This window comes from Xiphophorus hellerii, chromosome 20, assembly GCF_003331165.1.
Source record: "Xiphophorus hellerii strain 12219 chromosome 20, Xiphophorus_hellerii-4.1, whole genome shotgun sequence".
NCBI lineage: Eukaryota > Metazoa > Chordata > Actinopteri > Cyprinodontiformes > Poeciliidae > Xiphophorus > Xiphophorus hellerii.
The window spans coordinates 14453518-14467404 of record NC_045691.1 but is presented as its reverse complement, the minus strand read 5'-3'; the positions used below and the strand labels follow the sequence as shown (position 1 = coordinate 14467404).

General features: G+C 43.0%; 1 protein-coding gene across 1 annotated transcript; it reads right to left on the bottom strand.

Annotated features, from left to right (window-relative positions):
* Positions 1 to 4674: 4674 nt before the first annotated feature.
* LOC116710392 (hyaluronidase-2-like) lies at positions 4675 to 12238 on the bottom strand (the record flags this gene model as incomplete). The annotated part of the gene is given in 5 exon segments (XM_032549415.1): positions 4675 to 5175; positions 7615 to 7704; positions 11253 to 11510; positions 11512 to 11583; positions 11585 to 12238. Coding segments are annotated over 5 exon segments (1476 nt in total), but the record flags the coding sequence as incomplete, so codon positions are not given.
* Between the last annotated feature and the right edge of the window lie 1649 nt (positions 12239 to 13887).

Below are 13887 nucleotides of genomic sequence, written 5' to 3'. Positions count from 1 at the left end.
AAGAAACCTTGTTAGATGCTGCAAAAGGATTGAGACTGAAGTTCCCCTTCCTGAAAGACGAATGCACTGCAAAAACACAAAATCTCACTGGTTTTTTTGTCTAGTTTCTTAGTACGCTTAAAATACGACAAAACTAACGAACAAGTAACTTTTCAGCAAGATATAGGAGATTGTTTTAAGTCAAAAAGTCCTTGATGTTAATGATAAAGTCTAACTCCACCTGCAAATTATTTCACTTATAAAATGGAAAAAATGTAGAACTAATACTACTCTGTCAATATTAAACTATTTTTTACTTAAAACATTTTCATCAATATTAATGAATTATTGACTTAAAACAAGCTTTTATATCTTGCTGAAAAGTTACATGAGTTAGTTTTGTCATATTTCAAGATATTTGTATAAAAAACGAGGCAAGAAGTGTGAAATTTGCGGCCCAGGGGGCCATTTGAGGCCCTCTGATGGATTTTGTGCGGCCTCCACACCTGAACTCAGTAGAGCTTTGGAACTGACGTCACTGCGTGACACACGTTGACGTCGCTGGGCGCCATCTTGTATGGCCACATATCAAAACTTTATCCGGCGTTTTCATTGTGCTACCGACTGCAGTGACGTTGTTTCAAGTTGGATATTGAATATTCGCGCTCCGCGGCGTAAGGAGCGGTTAGCTCAAGGTTGATCCGATATATGAACGCTAATTCCGGCCAGCTGTTCTCACCGCTCCCTCCTCCAGCGCTCGGAGGTTTACATTGGGACCGTAAATTTCCGAACCAAACACTCCTGTAAATAAATGCCTTGTGACCAACTGATACAAAAAAGTGGCAATTCATTCTTTTACACGAGGCACACAATCCTCTATTAAAATTTTAAGTGACAGACTAGCGACCTGTCCAGGGTGACCCCGCCGCTCGTCAGGAACGTTAGCTGGAGAGGCAGCAGCATCCTCCCGACCCCACTAAGGACAAGGATGTAAGAAAATGGATGGATAAATAATTTTAATATTAAATTATATGTTTTCTTCAATAGCTTCCAAATCGTGCCCCATTAACTCAAAATCAGTGTGAAGTTATTCTACTAGACTTTTTTATTTAACTAATTTTATATTTAAAAAATATTTGATGGGCTCTTTCATCTGGTTTGCTTGTTACATTAAATGTTTACTGCAAAACGGTGCAGCACCAACACTGTTTATAGTGGGGATGGTGTGCTGCCTGACCTCTACTCGGGACGTTGTGGGCCGGTGGGCAGAGTACTTCGAAGACCTCCTCAATCCCACCAACATGCCTTCCACTGAGGAAGCGGAGCCTGGGGACTCTGGATTGGGCTCTCCAATCTCTGGGGACGAGGTCGCCGAGGTGGTTAAAAAGCTCCTCGGTGGCAAGGCCCCGGGGGTGGATGAGATCCGCCCGGAGTTCCTTAAGGCTCTGGATGTTGTAGGGTTGTGTTGGTTGACGCGACTCTGCAATATCGCATGGACATCGGGGGCAGTTCCCCTGGATTGGCAGACTGGGGTGGTGGTCCCCCTGTTCAAAAAGGGGGACCGGAGGGTGTGCTCCAATTATAGAGGGGTCACACTCTTAAGCCTCCCTGGCAAGGTCTATTCCGGGGTACTGGAGAGGAGGGTCCGTCGGATAGTCGAACCTCGGATTCAGGAAGAGCAGTGTGGTTTTCGTCCTGGTCGTGGAACACTGGACCAGCTCTACACCCTCGGCAGGGTCCTGGAGGGTGCATGGGAGTTCGCCCAACCAGTCTACATGTGTTTTGTGGACTTGGAGAAGGCGTTCGACCGTGTCCCTTGGGGAGCCCTGTGGGGGGTTCTCCGGGAGTATGGGGTACCGGGCCCTTTGATACGGGCTGTCAGGTCCCTGTATGACCGGTGTCAGAGTCTGGTCCGCATTGCCGGCAGTAAGTCGGGCTCGTTTCCGGTGAGAGTTGGACTCCGCCAGGGCTGCCCTTTGTCACCGATTCTGTTCATCACTTTCATGGACAGAATTTCTAGGCGCAGCCAAGGTGTTGAGGGGATCCGATTTGGTGGCCTTAGGATCTCGTCTCTGCTTTTTCGCAGACGATGTGGTCCTTTTGGCTTCATCAGATCGTGATCTGCAGCTCTCGCTGGAGCGGTTCGCAGCCGAGTGTGAAGCGGCTGGGATGGGGATCAGTGCCTCCAAATCCGAGGCCATGGTCTTGAGCCGGAAAAGGGTAGAGTGCCTTCTCCAGGTCAGGGGGGGTGTCCTGCCCCAAGTGGAGGAGTTTAAGTATCTCGGGATCTTGTTCACGAATGGGGGAAGAAGGGAGCGGGAGGTCGACAGGCGGATTGGTGCAGCGTCTGCCGTTAAGCGGGCGCTGTACCGGTCCGTCGTGGTGAAGAAAGAGCTGAGCCAAAAAGCGAAGCTCTCGATTTACCGGTCGATCTACGTTCCCACCCTCATCTATGGTCATGAGCTTTGGGTCATGACCGAAAGAACGAGATCGCGGATACAAGCGGCCGAAATGGGTTTCCTCCGTAGGGTGGCTGGGCTCTCCCTTAGAGATAGGGTGAGAAGCTCAGTCATCCGGGAGGGACTCAGAGTAGAGCCACTGCTCCTTCACATCGAGAGGAGCCAGTTGAGGTGGCTCGGGCATCTGGTCAGGATGCCTCCTGGACGCCTCCCTGGTGAGGTGTTCCGGGCACGTCCCACCGGGAGGAGGCCCCGGGGAAGACCCAGGACACGCTGGAGGGACTATGTCTCTCGGCTGGCCTGGGAACGCCTCGGGATTCCCCCGGAAGAGCTAGAAGAAGTGGCCGGGGAGAGGGAAGTCTGGGCCTCCCTTCTGAAGCTGCTACCCCCGCGACCCGACCTCGGATAAGCGGAAGAAGATGGATGGATGGATGGATGGATGCAAAATTTAATATAATTGTTTAATCACATAAAATGTTTATTTAAAATATCTTTCATTACATGATGCATGTTTATTACTTGAAACATTTCAGATATCACATTTTTAGGTGAAAAGTGATTCATTTCATCACCTGTTTACATGCAGCTTGAAGTGCTGGAATCAAACGTTTCATGAATGTTTTACCACATTAAATTATGAAATGAGGGGAAAAACAGCCACTTCCAACTGAACACATATTTCAACACAAATGGTTCATGTTCCTCTTCAGAGCCTTGCTGAGCTTTTCTCCTGGGGTTTCCTCCTCAGCCTCTCCAACTTGCTGCTCTTCTACAGCCTCCGCTGCTGTGTTTCCATTATTTACCTCTTCTGGGGTAAATAATGAAAACACAGTCTCTCTAACTTGCTCCCCCACTTGTTGATCCATCATGGTCTTGCTGTATCGCCTCTTTAATTTACGCGCATGTCAGTCCGATGTTGTGGCGTTTACCTCGCAGTGACCCATATTCAGTCTGGATTGAGCTGATCCATTTCATACGACGGTTTGCCTTGAAGAGGACATATCAGAACACACATCGGTATTAATGCCCTAAATTTGGTAACACTAGTAAAATAGTTTACTTCACAATAATGGAATAACCTCGATGTCCACTGACACTATGCTACATAAAAACATATAAGCCCTGACCCAAACAAGGTTGACCCGCTTAAATGTAACGTAAGTGACATTTAGCATCAATGTAACTGAACATGAGTAAATCATAGCCAAACATTATGACACAACACCAACAGAGCGAATTTAGACACTCACCAAAATGGACATGTCTGGAGCAAACTTGTAGATATCTTGGGATGTTGGAGAACGTAATATCCGGACGTCTCACCGCTGATACCCGGGACATTCGTCTCCTTTTCGTTAGCTCCAAAAGCTTAGCCTCCTCGCGTTGTTTACAGGCAGGAAAACAGTGAAATGAAAGTCCGTTTTCCATCTTTTTACCGTTTCAGTCGTGTGATCGGACATTACATCCAATAACGCAGCAAGTTCCAACCATTGCTAATTAATTTTAAGTAACTTAGATTCAAAAAATCTGGAGATACTCATTTTCTCGGTTATGTTTATGGCCATACAAGATGGCGCTCATATCCCTACGCCTAGAGCAGTGACGTCAATTTCCAAAGCTCTATTCTAGAATTAAGTAAATCTGTCCTGCAGTTCATAGTTGGTTGATCCAGACGAACACGTTTCATCACAAACAATGTTTTGTTGATGAAATGTGCTACACAAATAAAATTTGATTGATTGATGTTTCAGGGCAGTTTTTTCCCAAAATAAATTATTTGCTCTTACAAAATATTGGGTGGAATTTTAAAAATGGTACATTTGGTACAATATAACATTTTTGAACCCCATGTAATTTCTAATTTACCGATTTTTGCCCTCATTGCAAAAAGGCTGGACACTACTGAACTAGACCAAAAATATTTGGTAGGAAGTTGTGTTTTTGCAGTGCACAAACAGAAAGCCAACTGTGAACCCTCTCAGATCTTAGGCACCATTTTGTGTTGGTCTATCATATAAAACACAGGTGTCAAACTCCAGTCCCTGAGGGCCACTGCCCTGCAACTTTTAGATGTGCCTCTGCTGCATCACACCTGAATAGAATAATTAGGTCAAGGCTCTAGAGAACTGATCTACACAAGGAGGAGGTAATTAAACTATTTCATTCCAGTGTTTTGTACCTGTGGCACATCTAAAAACTGCCCTTGAGGACTGGAGTTTGACACCCCTGATATAAAATATTAACCAAACACACTTTTCTGGGACAATAAAAATGTGAAAATCAATGTAAATAAATATTTCTGCAAGGCAGCGGATTTGCTAAGATGTATTTGACATTAACACAGGAGCACAACGGTTATCAGGAAGATGATAGACTGGAGCGCTGATGTTCTGGTTCGAGTCGCCGCCCCTTTTTTAGGCGGTTCTTTCTGAGGCTGTGTATAACTACAGCCGCCCTCCTTAAAGCACTTGTACCACTGGCACTGAAAGTCCATGTCAAGAAGCACCTTGTCTGAGTCTCCTAGCTTGCCGATGACCGTCAGTTTGCCTTTTCGCCTCTCGATGCGGTGTGTGAGGGGGTTGAGGTGAAGGTAAACATCCTTGTCCCAACGTTTGCGAAGGCAGCGGCCGTGGGAACCGCACAGGGTCTGGCTGCAGAGCTCTGCTGCCGTGGAGACGTTGAGGAGGTATTGGCTCAGTGTGCCCTGAAGATACGCGTTCAGGTCAGAGCAGGTGGTCTAAAGACCGGAAGAAAATGTATATTTACAGTAAATGTTAACATTTTACATCACAACTGCCAATCACTTCTTGTAAAAGGGAATATAATATGGCCAAATGCATTTAAATGATTGTTTCATACTTGTTTAGTATGACCTAAAGTCACTCTTATGTGTGTCTTCATCATGTTGTTCTAAAGACACATTCATTAAAGAAATGTTATGAACCAGTCAGAGCGACCAGCCACGAATGCTACATTCCTCACTCAATAATGTTCTGCAGTACTAAAAAACATGTTACGCCCCAAAGGTCTAGGGGTTCAGGGGCAGTAACATAAAAAGTGTCCAGAGAAAATAAGTGTAATGTAAAATGATTTATTACAAAAAGATGGTTTCACAAAACACAATACAACTTAACCCAATTAAAACAAAAGGGCCAACAAATTCAAGAATGGTTAAGTGCAAATTAAGTTACAAAATGTCCAAACAAGTCAGTCTAAAGCAGGGGTGGGCAACCGTGGTCCTCGAGGGCCGTTGTCCGTCAACTCTTAGATGTCTCCTTGGTCCAACACACTTGAATCCAATAGCTGAATCACCTCCTAAGTGCAGTCAAGTTCTCCAGAGTCCTGCTAATGACCTCATTATTTGACTCAGGTGTGTTGAAGTAGAGACACATCTAAAAGTTGCAGGAGACCGGCCCTCGAGGACTGGAGTTGCCCACCCCTAGTCTAAAATAAACTCAAAACAACCCAAAAGAAAGGACACAAAGGGAGCACCACACCTTCCAAACATGAGCTTCTAGCTTGTATAAAGTCAGTCTACAGCAGATTCAAACGACTTAGCAGAACAAACAAAAACAATGCAGGTCTAAACACCAAAGGTGGCTGACAGCTTAACAAAACCTCTTCCTACTAGCTGCCCCACTAGAGGAATGATTTCAGGAGCCTTTTATATGGTGCAGGTGGGCCTCATTAACGTCTGATTGGCTTGACAATCCTCTGCGTTGACCAGATCAACATTGTCTCTGACTGTACTCACATTTCTCTCCCAGAACATATCAGTAAATAATGTATCTATGATGTTACACAATTCACATTCAGAGGCACAAAAGCATGCTTGCACCAAATTACAGCCTTGCACAATCATGGAAGAAGCTCCTGGATTGATGGATTTTACATACAAGCCTCTGTTCTGCCAAGTGAGCACAGATGTGCAAACAGGGAGAAAGCAGACAGGAGGGAGTAGACAAAGATTTGAACTTTGCACAAGGTTTTTATAGCCCACTTACATGCAAACTGTCTTTACACTGACGACTACACACTCTGAAGCTAAAAGCAGACCATCAACTCAGCAAAATAAGAAGAAAAACTTATGCAAACGCTAAATAATCACACTTTTGTGTGAGTCTGTATACATCATGTGTTTTTCTTCATTTTAAATAGTTTCCTCCTTCCACCTTTAGCAGACTTTAATTTTCCTCCAGACAAGTATCTTCTGTGTATCTGCAGAACAAGTGGCTTACAGTATAATTAGTGACTGACTCGGAGTCCTGAGTGTCAAATGACTTCACATGTGACAGGCAAGCAGGGGATCAAACTCCAGGTGAAAACTGTCTGCCAAAAGTATTCATACCTGTTCAACCTTTTCCCTTTTTCTCATAATACAGCCAAAAACTGTGATATTTAAGTGACAGAACAACCATCATCATAATGAGAAAGGCAAGTGGTACAACATTTTTAAGTAATTACAAAATACAAATCTGAAACGTGCGGCATGTATCTGCCTCTTCAAGTTAATTTCCCATAAATTAAAAGTAGGTTGCAACGCAAAGTTTAGGTTGTAATCTAAAGCTTTGGACATCTCAAAGAATGCTTCAATCCATAATGTGAAACACCAAGTTTCCCCATCCCCTCTGTGAAACACGGTGGTGGCAGCATTAGGCTGCAGGCATGCTTCAGAAGGACAGGAGAGCTGGTCAGATTTTATGGGAATGTAGTGGAAAAAAAGGTTGATTTTTAAAGAAAACGTCCTGCAATAGACTTGCAGCGTCAAAGTCTTAGGGAAGCGCATCTTACCTAAATTAATATTTATCTTTTAGAATGGATTAGAACAAAATCTACTTAAAGTTGTTCTGCAGTTATTTTTTACATGTTTAACCAAGACAGTAAGCCTATTGTTTTCATCAGTTCCAGTTTTTTATTAATTAATTTGCATTGGCTGTTATACACCTAACTGCACTGACTGAATAAATTAAAGTTGTGTTTCTACATTTGACCAAGGTTTGATAACTTCTGCACTACTAGCGCTGTGGTAGTGCAGAGTTATCACATAATTCAGTACGTTTATGTCTGTTTTAAAAAAGAAACATTTAAAGTTCTGTTTGGCTGTATTGGATCGGTATCGGACGTGAAAAAAGTGGATCAGACAACCTGTGAAATGTGAGAGTCAGTTTATGCTTACTTTGTTTTTTGCATGTGTTAAATCTCCCCACATGATGATTCCTGCAGCTCCCAGAGCGACACTCTCCCCGATGGTGGACACCAGGTCAAACTGGAAAAGAGGATTCAGCTCTTGAAATTCACAGGTCAACAAAACTGCTTGGAGAAAAAGGAAGAAATAAGCTTTTATTTTTTTCTCTTTCTATCTTTATGGGTGATTAGACAGATCTTGAATGTAACCAACACCCTTCCTGCTAGCTCCACACAAATTAAAAGGTATTAGGGACATCTGACTGCTACCAAAACAGGAAAGGAAAGGACTGCGCCTGCCGATAAGGAAAACTGAAGAGCTGTAGCTTCACTCAGCATGGGATGGGGGTTGTGAGCTAGCGCTCCTCTGCGATTGAGATTTGTTTGCTTGAGGGATGACATAAGTGCATTATATTAACTTTCCACATAGTCACTGAAAGGCAAGTGTAAAACAGGATACGAGTGTTTCTGAACGATAATTCAAACTTGTCAGCAGGTAGTGATGGGAAATCTGAAGCCAGGCTTCGAGGCGTGAACCGAGTAAAAAGGGGGCGTGTCAGATGAAGCCCCCGCTTCGGCGTTTGTGTCATATTGAGGAAAATCACCTGATCAACAACAAACGAGGCCTCGCACTACATCTGCCTCGTCATTGCTTCGTTTTGCGTATAATTTTTTAAAATAAAAGCGCGATGAACCCTGTTGCTTCGGGGGTTGCAGTAGGTAGTTTTTTTAGCGCGTCAGCAGAGCAGTTTTCATCATGCAGTGGTTGAAAAGGAGCCGTCAAAAAAGAGGAAAACCTCTCAAACCTGGGAGTATTTTGGGATGACAGATCACAATAAGGTTTGTATAATGTTTGCACACGATCTGACTACTTTTGCATCATTAATAGCAACTTTGTGTTAACTTCCACATCCTTTTATTTCAGGTGAAATGTTTGCTGTGTGAAAACATGTTGGTCTACATCATCAACACATCATCAATGATTAGCCATTACAGGGCCATACATGAAAATAAGCACACTTCAAACACAGGAGACTCCAGCAAGAGTATGACATTGTCTGATGTTTTGTAAATTAATTAATTCATATCATATATCTATCTATCATGTATATTATTGTGTAATTTCAATAGTTTTATATTTATGTGTCTTACAGGTTCCAGGAAGCAGGTGCTAGATGAGGCTGTGGTAAATCTGATTGTAAAGGATTCCCAACCTTTTTCAGTGGTGGAGGATGAGGGGTTCAGAGAGCTCGTTCATTTGCTGGATCCAACCGAGGTTCTTCCTACTAGAAAGGTTTATATGTCTAAACAATAACAGCTAACGTGGTAATTGGAAATCATTTCAGTTATTTAAATGAATAATTTTCCTTTTCATTTTAGGCATTAGAAAAGATGGTGGAAGAGAAATTCTACAAAACGAAAGAAAAGGCCAAAGAAGACATCCAAAAGGTGTCTGCCGTCAGCCTGACAGCAGATATGTGGACGTCCATGAATATGGAGGCGTACCTGGCCATAACATGCCACTTCACTGGTCCCAATGACAAACTGGGCATTGTATTAGTTGGAGTGGAGCATTTCCCTTCCACTCACATATCTGACAATCTGGCCAGGGTAGTGCATAATCACATGGCAGAGTGGGGAATTACTGATAAGGTGAACTGTCTGGTGACTGATGCCGCAGCTAACATGATTGCATGTGCTAAGGCATTAAAGATCAGGCACTCCATCTGCATTGCTCATGGACTGAATTTATTAGTCCGAAAATCATTTGACCAGATCCCTGCCCTCTGTGACATCCGCGCAAAGGCTAAAGGAATTGTGGCATATTTCCACTCAAGCACCACAGGTAAAGAAAGGCTGGAAGGGACTCAAATACAGATGGGAACATTCCACTTCATTGATCCCAATGACAAACTGGGCATTGTATCAATTGGAGTGGAGCATTTCCCTTCCACTCACACATCTGGGGAATTACTGATAAGGTGAACTGTCTGGTGACTGATGCCGCAGCTAACATGATTGCTAACACAAAAGCTTATATTCGATGTGGACACACGCTGGAACAGCACAGCACTTACTGTATGTTGGAACATCTGTTTCAACAAAAAGAACCTGTGGCCGCAGCCCTCACAACACTCACAACTGATATAATCCCTTTCACTTCTCAGGATTACGAGATAATTGAGGAATCCTTACCGGTGGTGTTCCCACTTTTCCAAGCAACTTCAGAGATCTCTGAAGAGAAAAGAGTGTCAATGTCCAAGGTTATACCTTTAAAGAACATGCTGCACCATGCAGTGCTTACAAAGATGGCAAATATCAAAAATGATGTTGCAAGACTTCTGTCTGAAAACCTATTGAGGCGTGTCAAAGAACAAGTCGCAAATACTGATTCATTAAGTTTCATGCAATGGCCACATTGCTGGACCCTGGGTTCAAAACTCCTGGTTTGCTCAGTCAAAGCCAAGCACAAGAGGCGGTATGGCGGCTGAAAGCAAAATGTTCTGCACTGATTGCAATGAAGGTGTCCAGCTGCAGGATTCAGGAGATGCAGGAGAAGGCACCAGCAGATCTTGTGAGTTTTTATTTATTTTGAAATTTTCTTGTGACATTTGTACTACTGTATTTCAGCTCTTGGTGTTGTGTATTATCTGCAGTGATTTTTTAAAATTATTTATAGGTGAACTGTGGTCTCTGTTAGATACTACAGTGGACCAGAAGAGGTGAAGCTCCAATGCCACAGCAGATGCCATTGTTGAAGTGGAGCGATACCTTGCTGAAATGAACCTAAGGAGACCATTGGCGTATTGGCATACACAGAAACATGTGCATCCCCATTTGTACTGTATGGCACTGAAGTTCCTCTGTTCACCTGCATCATCAGTGCCTTGTGAACGAGTGTTTTCCAAGGCGGGGGAGGTTATCTGCCGACGAAGAAACCGTCTAAAACCTGAAACAGTGAAAAAAGTCCTGTTCCTAAATAAAAACAATTAAACCTAAAATCCAGAAATTTCTAAATTTTCTTTTGTTTGATCAGGAGACGCATCAGAATCACACATCAAAAGCAGGCTGAAAGCCATTGGAAGAGGCAAACTGGATGTGTAACTTAATATTAAGAACCAGAACTAGAGCTCCCAGGAAGAGATTATTTTAAACACATTCTCTCTTTCAGGAAGCAAGTTTCAAGCTCAAAGTATACAGAGTCTGCCCCAACAATCACTCAATTCCCAATACATTAAAGTAACACATATCTTCATTGTCAAATAAGTCCATGACATAAAAGAAGCCCAACACAACCACTGATGGTCAAGGATTAGATTGGCTACAAATCATTTTGATAATTAAAACATGTCAATTAAATATGATTTAATTGATTCTCTTCTTACTAAACATGAGTTTGATGAAAACTTTGTGACAATATTGAATTGACTAATTTTTGGAAGTATGATTCAACTGAGTGACAAGCCTGTTACAGTTTCATCAGCAGATGTCACTAGTGAGTGAGTGGTGAACGAAGCATCGAGTAATGAACCTTTTTCCAAAGCAAAGTGTTGGAAAGCTTCATTGCTTCATGAGGCTTCATTTGCCCATCACTGTCAGTAGGAGAGGCTAAAGATGGCGGAGTGTCACCTCTGTCAGGTGTTCCAGGGAGTCGTCGTAGATGGGCCGGGTGTACACAAAGACGGGACGTGAAAACTCCTCGCCGAATGAAGACAAACGCATCCCTTCTCTCACACGGTGCCGCACAAACTGCCGTCCTGGGGAAGAGGAGCGCAGCACTTTGTCCATGTAGATGGAGGGGAAGAGCGCCGTGCTCTCCGACCACAGCCACCTCAGCTTCTCGTTGCGGGCCATATCCATGGAGGGGCACTGGCCCTTGTAGCCCTCACAGGGAGGCCATGTAGTTGTGGTTGTAGCATTCCGGGTACAGGTAGAACCCCCACAGAGTGTTGGGCCGCAAGGCGATTGCCGCGGCGTAGCGTCTCCAGCATGAACTTCTTAGCAGCCTCCTCAAACTCCAGCTGGGCCGCTCTTCTCGCATGGTCATCGGACCAAGTTGGGTTCTTCTGGCGCGCCAGTTCAAAGGACTGTTCGCGGTACATGTGTCTTCTTCCATAGTTTCGTACCCAAAGAGGCCTCCACTCTTCCCAGTCAATAACTGCTAAACCTACAGCGCCCCGGTTTGGTATGTACTTAACAACATTTTTCTGCATTTCTCTGAGGTGCTGCGAGAGACTGGCGGCCTGTGGCAGCCCACCGCGCACCGGCGTCGCATCCGTTTTAAAGTAGGGGTACAAGCCCAAGCGGTCGGGATAGAAGAAGGTCAGGTTCTGCCTGACGAGGGTCTGACTTGACGAGGCCACAATCTGGAACTGGTCCAGCTGCAAAGAAACGCCATGCCGGGAGCCACAGTCCTGAGTCGGGACACTCCAGGCGAGGAGAAGGGGCTTCTTGGAGTACAGGGGCCATGGTGTAGGTTTCACTTTCGGAGCGCAGACGCCGTCCCAGAGCAGAACAATCAGGAGCTGTACTCTCCAGTCACGAAGAGTCCAATACAACATGTCTTCAGTTGTGTCTCGAGTGTCCTTCTCGGCCCTACAATGTACATACGCCGATTGTTTTAGTGTATGTAGTTAAGGTTTTAGATGGCATAACCTTAACTGCTTGACCATGTCCTACAAGGACCGTTAACTAAAAAGATTCGCAACAGATTGTTGCTAGGTAACCACAAACTACTCAAGAGATTGTTGCCGGGTAACCAAAGAGTGAGTGAGTGAGTTGAAGCCACTAAACTTGCTGTGAAAGGTTGAGCAGCTAAAGTGTTTCTTCTGTCCACATTTCCCAGAATGCTGGTTTCAAATGATCAAACAAATCTTCAATATCAAACAAAACTAACCAGATTGGATGAAAAAAAAATTGTTTTCAGCTGATTATTTCATTTAATGAGAGGCAAAAAATCAGTTTAAACCAACCTGACCCACCTGGTAAAAGCAACTACCCTCTAGCACTTAAAAAGGTAAAGGTAATGGTAATTTTATTTATATAGCACATTTTCAGCAACAATGCAATACAAAGTGCTTTAAATAGAACCTGTTTGACAACACAAAGAGGCTAAAAGTTGTCAAAAAGCAACACATCATGACCTCATCTAAAGAAATTCAAGGATAAAAGACAAAATCGTTGACATATATCAGCATGGAAAGGGTTAAAGGATCCAAACACAAATTTCAGGGAAAAACAAACAAACATGGTGGTTGTGATTTGCAGAAGTAGGAAGTTTTCTCTCTATATGGAGTTTTATCAAGATATTTTGTGGTTCTATTCTATTACAGTAGCAATAAAAGTTATGATTAAAAACTATTTACTGCTTCTATTTTTAGGTAACTATATGGCTCTGACTTCATGGTGCCACAAACATAAAATATAAATATATATATAAAAAAACAGAAAGTAAAACTGCAAATGTGTTGCTATTGTTTGCAAAACAAAGTGCCCGCCTTGTCCTCATTTTGTAATAATTCAGCCTAATAAAGCTGGAGGCTGGGAACAAGGGAGTCTGATCTTCCAGCCTTTTAATCCTCGAGGGACACAGGAGGTAAAAATCACCATCAGTGACATGAGTTTGCAGCAGTGGTGGATATCAGATTAGAAGACATGGTACGTGGCATTCCCATCCTAATCAAGGTCACCTCTCGCCCTCTGAGGTTCAATCAGTCACTTGAATTTATTATAAATCCTAAACTGCTGCAGAAATAGACAATAATCTGGATCAAGTAATGAGTAAAATGTGTTTTTAAATCATATGATTTGACTGCTGTTGTGATTTAAAACTCCCGTTACCGTGACCTTGATGTTCGTCTTTGGTTAGTAGTCCGACAGCACCACCTGCTGGTCACGAACCAACAAGCAAGCCAGTAACTTCAATAGATGGCAACTTCAATTTAAAAAACAGTATAAAAGAGTAACTAATTGTTATTTCCATGCATATCTTTAACTAACACTGTCCAAACTCTTTGAACGTTCTGGTCTTCATTAACTTAAAGCAACAATAAAACACTAATTTAATTAATTCATGTTTTTCTCAATACAAAACATTTTTAGTAAAATTTAAAAAAAGGCCCAAAAGGAGTTAATATTTTATTGCACCCTGCAAAATTAAGGAGAATCCAACATTTAATTTCTACTTTGATAAATAATACTTTTTAAAATCAATTAGTGGTTCTTTTAACATGTTTAAAGTTACACTTTACTTTTTAAAGTAAGC